Genomic DNA, 10,377 nt, shown 5'->3' with positions numbered 1-10,377 from the left:
CCCTGTACCTTTCTACAGGTTGCCCTGGCCCTGGAGCTCTACATCTCTGACGAGCAGTCACCAGCCACATCGACCTGATCAGTGTTTCATTATTTGTTGTATCTTGTTGCTTTTCTTCTTTTGTCTCTCCTCTATCCACTCACCCCAACCGGTCGAGGCAGAAGGCCGCCCACCAAGAGCCGGGGTCTGTCGGAGGTTTCTTCCGTTAAAGGGAGTTTTTCCTCCTCACTGTCGCCAAGTGCTTGCTCAAGAGGGGTTGTTGGGTTTTCCCTATGTAATAATATTGATAACAGTAAGGTCTAGACCTTACTTTGTAAAGTGTCCTGAGATGACTTTTGTTGTGATTTGGCACTATACAAATAAAATTTGACTTGATTTGATATTATATCAAATGGAGAGATTATGCAGTCAGTGATTCTTGAATGAAAAATATCTTGAACTTTTTAAATGGCTGCTTAGTGGGTGTGAGGTTCACTGGGGTCAGCAGCCTGCTGGCATCTCCATGAACTTTTAGAGATGAAGCCCTGAGGGAAACTGGCACCAGTATGGCAGTATGGGGAGGGGGTTATACAGAGAAGCAAGTGCGACAATCTGTCAGTCTGTGCAGACCACTAGTCCCTGAGGAGGGAGAGTGGGTGGAGGTAAGAGGGCTGCTGTGTTTAATGCCTATATGTGTGTGGGCGACTTTGAGCATAGAGAGAAATGTGTGTATTGATGTGAGAAGAAGAGCGTGCAAACACCGCATGCGGTGTGTTTGCACATGTAAGACACAAAACAGATGCTTAAAAAAGAAAAAGAATAGAGTCAAAGCACACAGCCAACAGCTGGGAGGCTACAAATGATACTCTGGTGACACGTGGGGCCGGAAGTAGGACTGGGGTGTAGTGTGTGCAGCAAGACAGCTGCTTGTTGTATTTTCCCCACACCCCTCCCACACACCTTTTTTATTACCCCTCTCACACACACACACACACACACACACACACACACACGGGCACTCACATGCACTTGCCCACACAGACACCTCCAAAGCCCAGCTGGCCAGCATCTGATGACAGAGAACAGCTGGAGTAAAGGCAGTCAGTCACACCCTGGGAGACAAAAGCTGCCTGAAACCACACAATGCCAGCTTCAAAAACACAGCAGCAAGAGAAAAACCTTTAGTGAAAAGTCCAAAATCCACAGTTCTGCTGCACCATCTCGAGAGGATCTTAAGCTACCTTATGTGCAGCATAATCACTATTATATATTACAATAATCAGTAATATTAAAGAGGTCAAAAGGTTATTGTTGCAAATATGTCTGTCAACATGTTTGAACCAGAAAAGCTGTTCTCTGTTTCATTTAAACATCAATTTATGAAGCAAAGAGGTCTAAAATCATTTACTCTGTGGGGGAAACATGCTCTTCTTTCTCTAAATTCAAGACTTATTTACAGTGCTACTGCACATACTACCTTGTACAGAACAACCCAGTGGTCACACTACCTGCTCCAAGTGGTAAAACATCTCTGGAGCAAAACCAACGTTTAAATGCTTCCACAGGTGACGCTGCTGTGCTCTGCTTCTTCTTCCTTGGACACAGTGTTAACTCTGCTGTGCAAGCTGGGGCAGCAAGCAGCACATTGTTAACGTTGGATTTATAGGCTTTACCTATTTCATAAATGTTGAACTTCAACACTGGCTTTGACCCAGACAAACATGTATCATTCTGGGACAGGCAGACTTCTGGGAGATCACTGAAATACCTTTAAAGATACAACTTGCTGCTGTAATGCAGGTAATAAAATAACATTTTAACTTCGCCTGTTAAGGTTTACGTAAAGGATGCTATTTGACAGAATCAGAGTAACATAGAGAGTGCTGAGGTTACAGATGGGGAGGATTATATCCTCTTTCAAATCTTAAATTGCATCACAATGCATTGTATATAGTTTGTGACATTTCTACACATGCCTATAGGATTACTGTACTTATCATTATATATTATGCATAACACTCTTATTTAATCTCCTGGAACTGATCAATCATTCTGAATTCTCTGTGTATTATTCCTGATTTGCTTGACTTGTATATTCAAAAGAATGCGTCCATGTATAAACACCAGCACCAGTTTCCCACATATGTGGGTCATAAAAATGAAAATAAAGCAAGACATGTACTGTAAATGTGTAAAGCATCTGTATCATACCAATCTTAAGTACAAGCTGTGTTTATGCAACCTCCATCATAACACTTAGACTGGCATTCAACATTTCTCCAACACTGGGCTAAGTCACTGGCCACACACTAAGATGACTGCTTAGACCCTACTGAGTCACAGATGACATCCTGTTGTCCCATTGTCTCCCAACTGTAACCTGACACTCAGCCCCTGGTCACAACACCTGTGCCTTGGCTTAATGCTCAATAGGGCATGGGAGAGAGATAAAGTGAGAGAGGCAGTCTGTAATCTGAACTTAATGATAAAAACACCGGTGGGCTCGGTAATGGGCTTGTAATCGGAGCTGGAAAATGGCAGGCTGCTTCAATAAGGAAGCATAGTGGTCATAGAGAGGGCAATGAAAGCTTAGCCTTCACTCATTTAGAACTCATTCAGCCATCGCCTGATGCCAGATAAAAGGGTTAAAGCACCGCGAACCTGGAGACCTGGTCGTATTGACACATCGCCTGCTCAGCGATGGCCATTTAGCTGGCTGGTGTTGGGTGGTGTCATAAGCTTTTAAGCAGACTGAAGCTGCCGTGTGTTTCAATCACAAAGCCCACATCCTTCCCAGCAGATATACATTTGATACAGCTGATGGCAACTGTTTACGCTGCAGAATAAAGCCTGTTCATTATGAAGCGTCCTTACCCACATACTGCTCCACATCTTTCACAGAGAAAGTAGGGGGTGGAAGTTTGAGCCCCAGGCCCTCCATGTCAGTGACCACTATAGGGTAGTTGAAGCCATGTCTCTCCAGGTACCTGGTCGTCACCTGCTCACCCTTCATCCGGATCAGAATCTCCTCAGCACTGAAACAAGATCGTAACATTCACTCAACTTAAGCTGTTTCCATTTCATTAACATCACGACTCCTTACAGAGTTTACAAAACAGAACATTTTAGATAAGCAACATTCGTCACTTTCACAAGGATTATTTTTGCTTACTTTTAAAAGGGTGTTTGGTTTAAAAAAAAAAAAAAAAAAAAAAAAAAAAAAAAGTCAACTCTTGCTGACCGTGAAGACAATGTTAAACTTAAAAAAAAAAAAAAGAACCAATATCGGGTGGGGGAAAATTACAATTGGTGCATCTCTACTTGCTATAACTACTGTTCTCAGATTCAGTGAATAAAAAAAGTAAACATGACTACTACATATCAAAAGTCTCTTATTTTAACAATGAGTAACACACAGTACCTGGATGCAACTCCAGTTCTACAGTACAGATATTTTCATAGCCAGAACTAACTTAATGAAAGAACATTACTGTGATGGATACTAATAAATCACAATATAGTGCAGAGCTGCTATCAGCAGGTCAAATCAGCAGATAAGAACGAGGCTTAACCCTTGGTTGATGGGTAAACAGGCACTGCAAATTATAACTAAGAGTACATGCGCCCAAACTGATATCTACCTGGCAAAGCTCCTGTTCTGTAGCTCCTTGATAAACACTGGCGTGCCAGCCTGCACCGGCCTCGATCCATCATCTGGCTCTGTGTAGTCGTGCCTGTGCCAGTTGTTGCGCTTTTTCACTGCAAACAGAGACGTTAGAGGTTGATAGGACTGTTTCTTTCTGTTTTATCATGTCGTTGTCCTGTTGAAGCTCATTCTCCCAACTAAGTGGTAAATTATGCACATCAGCACCACATTTTGTAAGGACATTAATTCACTACTCAAACCCTGCGCTAAGAGACGGAGGAGCTTGCTCAATCAAAGTGGAGGGTTTACAACACCATTCAATTAGGCTGTTAATGCCGCCCCCACACAAAAAAAAAAAGATATAAATCAGACTTGACTAACACTGCAGAGAGTGGCCTTTTCCCTCTGGGACCAGTCCAACAGACAGAGACAGAGGTGGGAGGGGGAAACACTGAATGGTAAGAGAGTCAGACATGTAAATGTAAGGCTGAGAATCAGAGGACACCATGTGATAAATGAGTCACATGTTAGGATCGAGGAAAGGGGGGCAGCCTACATGAGGTAAAACAGAAAAAGGAAACAATATTACTAATGCCAGAAAGCGTTACTCACTCAGGGAGGGTCCGTGTACAACATCACAGTTGGGACAGTGGTAAACGTCAATATCCACAGCATGATGCTCTTCTACCTGCACACAGCTGGAGATGGACAGAAACTCCCAAGTTAGGATTCAGGAGTTCTCCAACATGCTGATTCATTTAAGACACTTTCAATGTGGTTTTCAGAAAGTGCAAAGAATGTTGAATCAGTATGTGTCAGTGTGAAGAATGGGATGAAATATTTCTTAGTAAACGTAGGTAGTGATCAATAATAAGTCTCATAAAAGCATAATTTCCAGGGCTGACAACATTTAAGGGCACCCTGGTGTCCCTTACTTGGCCTTCAAGTTAAAACAGATTAATTATACCCAAGTTAATGTCAAACCTTGTCAAACACCATGTATGTATATGAGAGGAGAAGTTACAGGTTTGGGATAAACACCAGTGTTGTTTTAAGGTCTGTGGTAATAATGTAACTGGCCTTAGTGCTAATGCTGCATTCATATCCTACTGTTTCAACCAAATGGGCTTGACAAATAGGCCAAGTCAGAAAAACCGGTGACATAAGTTCTGATTCAGATTTGCAGATACCAGGCATTTCTGATAACTCCCCTATGTTAAAGAACCACAGAAATCACATCAGCTGGCAGTTACTTATAAGTAAAATCAATTATTAACATTAATGCAAATTGTTCTGTTAATTTAAAAGTTAAAACATTTGTTTCTATCTGATTTCACACTATTAAACTAATCCAAATAACTAATGTAGCCAGTGTAACTAATTTCAGCTATTTAAAAGTGCAAGAACTAGGATTTTAAGGATAAGGATAATAGGAGGATAATCATCTTTATTGGCCAAATATGTTACACACAAGGAATTTGTTTCCAGTACAGAACCGATGGCAGCCATCTGCGGCGCCACCTCAACCCATGGCTCTAACCATCGGGGGCAACGGGGGGGTTCAGTGTCTTGCCCAAGGACACTTCAACACATGGACGGGAGGCACCGAGATTCAAACCTTCAACCTTCTGGTTGGGAGACGACTGCTGTACCCACCGCACCACTGTCGCATTTATGAAAATGCAGCATGTGTCTCCTCAGCATTTTACCAGACACACACAAAAGCACAACTGAAGTCAACACAACATCACATAAGTAACATCTTCCTCAACTAATCAGCTTAATCTGAAGGTGATCAATCATTTTTAAGACCCAACAAAATCATATTTCAGGCTTTTTAAGGACGTTTGCTGCACCTGATTTTACTGCAATTAAACTAAAGTGTGTTTAACTCCACAGCCAGCTGCCACCTTCCTGACAAACCAGCCTGAACCCTGACCGTGGTTTACTTTTCTTTTAATTCATTGTCCGTGGGTGGGGCTACCTTCTTAGCAGGTCTGTCAAAGGGTCCCCCACAGGCCTTACAGCCTTACATGCGAGGTGAATCCTAATTCCCCTATTTTATTGTTCTGTCCTCGACAGACACAGAAGTCATCCTGGTCCACCATGATGAAGGATGACCCAAAGCTCTTATTTCTGCTCTGAGGACCGAGAAGGCTGCCTGGAGGAGCCATGGCCGAGGATACATGAGTGCATCCTTTGCCGAAGTCTGTTATGGATTGACACACTCCTTTATTAGAAATCAGTTTGTGATTGAACGCTTCACATGAAGAGATGTCTCGGGTCAGTTAAAAAGTTTCCTTGTAGTTTCTCCTTGCGTCTTACATGAAAAAGTTGCCTTGTAGTTTCTCCTTGCATCTTACATGGACAAGAGAATTGGGATTCACATATTGATTGATGAATCAAGTGAAAATAGGACAGGATGTGGTGTGCCCTAGACCCTCTGGGCTAAAGAGAAATTAGGTAGAGTAGCTTTAACTAATGTTCCTAGTGGTGTGAGTAACCATCTTGGAATAAGCGGGAACACTCCCAAGACAAAATAATGGAGGGTTTCCTATTCTGCTGACATTGCATGAGTTCAGCACCTTGCTGAGCACCAACTGCTTGTACACATGGTGAGTTTCGTCTCTGACTCACGGTTTCTCCCATGGATCTGTAAGTGTCACTCACACCACTACCCCCGACTGTCCTGCAACAGCCAAACCACAGGCACCAACACACATGCATTCCTCTGTTGCATACCAAAGCAGCAATGGTTGAACTGCAACCAAGCTGCCATTCAGTATGAAAGGATGTCAAAGACTATTTAGAGTAAGAAAAACTGCAAGCTGCACGTTTGTGTCACTCAAGCATGTGCACAGGACATTTTTACAGTTAAGTGATGTGCACAAAGAGGTGGAGAGGTCACACACAAAGGGCCCACTGTGTTTAACAGGCCACATGTTATGAAGTGATTTGAGGTCTGAAGACAATTATATTTTACAAGATCAAATCATATGTCCCCATTTGAACTGGAAATGTCTGTTGCTTGGCCTTTCTTAAAGCTTTGCCTGCTTACATGCACAAACACCATCACATTGAAAACCTGGCTGTGGGACAGCCTTGATAACGTATAGCTTGAAAAATCTGATTTGAAGCCAAATGCATCCAGACTGGCTACATGTTCACATGACAGAGGCCAATGCAATTATTTCCCTCCCTGTGCTTGTTCAAGAAACATGCTACTAAGTACCATTAGCTCTGTGATGGCTGACCCCAAGGAAGGAATTACATCATGTAAGCATAACTAAACTGCACTGACTTGAAACTTAGTATTCACCATTTCAAACATGTTGTAAGACTATATGGTTCTTGTTACCATTGCTAACTCTGAGAGACGAGACAGTCCAAGTAACTTCAAAACAGTGCTGATTTATTCAAAGGATCACAGGTAAAATTAACATTACACGCTCAAGTATCTTGCACCTCCACCATGCACGCAGGCAAATGTAAGATGGAAAACCCTGAGCCCACCAGGCCTATACATTTTATCCCCTCGGTTGGGCTAGCCCCATACTACCCAGAAACGTCAACCGAGACGTCTCTGTTACCAGCTTTGCAGCTGGTCATAGCAGTAGTCAAAACATGAAGCAAATCAATGTGTGTGTGTCTGTTGGTTAAGTGGTGTGTAGCTAAAAACATTCTCACGACCTCTAGTAACATGTCGTGGCTTAAACATAAGAACCTATTATGGCTAAGGCTACAGTTATACACGTCATAATAATAATATTAAACACCCTGTCTGCTGACAGTCATCAACTCTTCTCTCTAGTTATCCTTGACCAGATGTACCCTGTAGAAACTCATAAGCATGACTAAGCATTTAACAGTCTAACTAGACATCCTATCTCCACTAAACATTTCTAATACATAAAGTATCTATCCAATTTCTATCTGACTAAAAATACCTAACAGTGCCATTAGCATCGGTGATGGCTGACCCCAAGGAAGGAATTACACCATGTAAGCATAACTAAACTGCACTGACTTGAAACTTAGTATTCACCATTTCAAACAATCATCAACTGCTTCAAGTTGGTTGCTAGCATTGACCTACTGATGGGGTACAAAAGATGGATGTGTTGCTGCTATATCCTCTGCTTTTAAAAACCCACCACACAACACACAGGAGCCTGCTATCGGCTTTAGTACAAGGAGCTGCAGGAAGGTGTAATGGAAATAAAGCCGAGGGTCATTAACTTATCAGGTAATGGTGACCTCATGTGAATCCTTGACCATCACCCCAGTACACAAACAGGATATCAACAGTAGTTTCCTGCCAACTGACCACATACAACCTGATGCTCTTATTGGCTGCAAAGCAAACATTTACATAGTTGCAAAGAGGATAATTCCTAATCTAAACACACGTTAGTTACATTTCTACTAAGTTGGGTTAAAGAGCCCCAACCTGCCTTTAGCTGCCATAATCATCCTACTAAAACAAACTAACAGCTTTAGTAACCGATCGAATATTTGTTTTGTCCTTAAGTAGGCCCATTTGTGACAGAGGCATCCCTCTTACTTTTGCCTACACATACCATAGGAAAAAAACTATGAAAATACAGTAGGGAACAAGAAAGCTCAAAGAAGCACTCCTGCTCCTGCACGTGAGCAAACAGATGACCAACAATAACACTGCACAGTGCTTGGCAGTAGTGTTAGGCCTAGCTCACATTCCTGGTTCAAACATGTGGCTGTTTGCTGGGGGAAAGCATGAGTCACACTTTTCTGCTGCCGGGTTTGAGATGTGCGAGCAGCATGTGCTCAGCTGCAGTGACCTCGTTGTCCTCATTACACTTGGTACTTTCTATTATATAGTAAGAAACTGGGGCAATGTGCTGCACTTGCTGGCCTGACTCAGCATACGCGTCACCTGTAATGAAGGCACCCAGGCTTGTGAAACTGTGTGGGCTTGAGACAAAATATAAACTAAAGAAAAAAGGGTGTGGGGTGGGCAAAGTATTTCCTGCCTTGTTCAGGCTTGATGGTGTATTGCATCATTGCAAAGCTGGTGAGTTTGCCCAAAGTTCTTGAAGGAATGTGAATCTTATCTGCTTGCAAGGCAATCGGTGTGAGGATCAGATTGAACAGACCTCAGCCTTAAACTTATTGAGATAGTGTTATCCTATGTTGTAGAACAAAACACAGCATATTTTAATAGGAAGTGACAGAGAGTACTGTCAATGTTCAACAAAGACAGACACAAAGCCTCTTCTTATTCCAACCAAAGGGTTGTTCTGTGACGGCACTGCAGCAGATTACCAAGCAAAATATCCCTTCCTGAATGTGAGGAGATCTGTGTACTTGGCTAAACCCCCTGCCATCAACAGCCCCTCTCCCCTTCACTTCCTCTCATCAAGGGCCTCCTTCCTGTGTGACTGAGACAGCTTATTCATTAGTCCACGCACTGTGAGGGGGTTCATTGTCCTCAATGATCAGTGCAGAAACACAAAAGCTAGAGGTGGGCATGGCCATTATTTTAAGTTCTAAATAACTGCTCTGTATGGGGCAGTGACACGCCTACATTAGTGAGCTGGCAGATCCCTAATGGATGGCTGCTAGAGTTAGAGAGAGGAGATGAGGACAGTTTAACACACCTGGCTATCTTTATCTGCCCCAGAGGAGAACCTCACTCCCCTGGCCCCATTTCCTGAGACATTCAGCCAAAGTTTGCATCAACACAGGCACTGACACAAAATGACACAGGTCATTTTGGCTTTACTGGTAAAATCATGGCAGCTAGCTAAGCGAAACAGTGGCCTAACACCCCTGCAGTGGTTACAGCTTGAAGGAGGCTGTGGGCCTCTCTCTGCAGTCAGCTGGTAAACAACAAAGGAGGATCACTTTGTTGTTTATGGGGCATCAGGGAGCCCCGGGGAGTTTTAACAGCTTAATTGTTTTTAGTGCAGGTTGAACTGCACTGAGGCTCCTAGCACTGGGGCTCCGCTTTCACACATTACCAACATGGTTGTCCTAATACCCCCAGTGCCCCTGTAAAACCGACAAAGGCATCAGTCTTGATACTGTCTGCTGCTGAAATACATCAATAAGCCAACTCAGTCCAAAAGCCAGTTGGCCTTTGGATGAGTGCAATCCTCTATGCTTGTCAAAAAGTCCCCCCAGAAAAAAAGAATTACAAAGAGGTTATTATTCTGAACATAAGGTGAGAAAGTAGTAAATGGTTTAAGCTGTCCATTTCATATTTAAGTCAGTCATCGATTGATTAGTGTTTGTGTTATGATGCTGAGAGAACCAAGTTTATTCCTAAATTAGATATCTGATTATAAAGATTTCCAAACCAACCACTGAACTACAAGGCAAAAGTGCTATATCTTCAATATCTTAATTCAAAATGACTGGTAATCAATAAATGAGGCTGTTGACCCCTAATCAACATTGATCAAATGAAAGGTAATGCAGTTTGCCTGCCCCCCAGAGAGGGCCTTGCTAATGAGTGTAAACACAGCTTTTAACAGGAGCTATAAGGCCGCTCTTTGACCAATTAACTTATCAGACATCTAAACCAGATCTGAAACAGCGGCTGAAAAAGAAGGATCCACTTGTCCACTTAGCGTTAACACTGAAAAGGCACTCTGCACGTGCAATTGCCCCCTTTAGTGTCCACACTGTGGGCAACATTGACGGATCACACATTAAACTTGGCTCGCTGGAGCTGCCATCAATCTTTCCCTCTGTCCCATCAAGCCCCA

The 10,377-nt window shown here is 42.8% G+C and overlaps 1 protein-coding gene across 1 annotated transcript in view; it reads right to left on the bottom strand.

Annotated features, from left to right (window-relative positions):
* Positions 1–10,377, bottom strand: part of kdm7aa (lysine (K)-specific demethylase 7Aa) — a 28,050-nt gene that overhangs the window by 14,898 nt on the left and 2,775 nt on the right. The window contains exons 2-4 of the mRNA XM_020616749.1: positions 4,238–4,323; positions 3,621–3,738; positions 2,854–3,014 (exon numbers count right to left, since the gene is read on the bottom strand). Of these exons, the coding sequence (XP_020472405.1) occupies positions 2,854–3,014; positions 3,621–3,738; positions 4,238–4,323 (365 nt within the window). The remainder of the gene's footprint in view (positions 1–2,853; positions 3,015–3,620; positions 3,739–4,237; positions 4,324–10,377) is intronic.

This window comes from Monopterus albus, unplaced genomic scaffold, assembly GCF_001952655.1.
Source record: "Monopterus albus unplaced genomic scaffold, M_albus_1.0 scaffold178.1, whole genome shotgun sequence".
In the NCBI taxonomy this organism is placed as follows: Eukaryota; Metazoa; Chordata; class Actinopteri; order Synbranchiformes; family Synbranchidae; genus Monopterus; species Monopterus albus.
The sequence above is the reverse complement of the archived record's forward strand: the minus strand, read 5'-3'. Positions and strand labels throughout refer to the sequence as shown.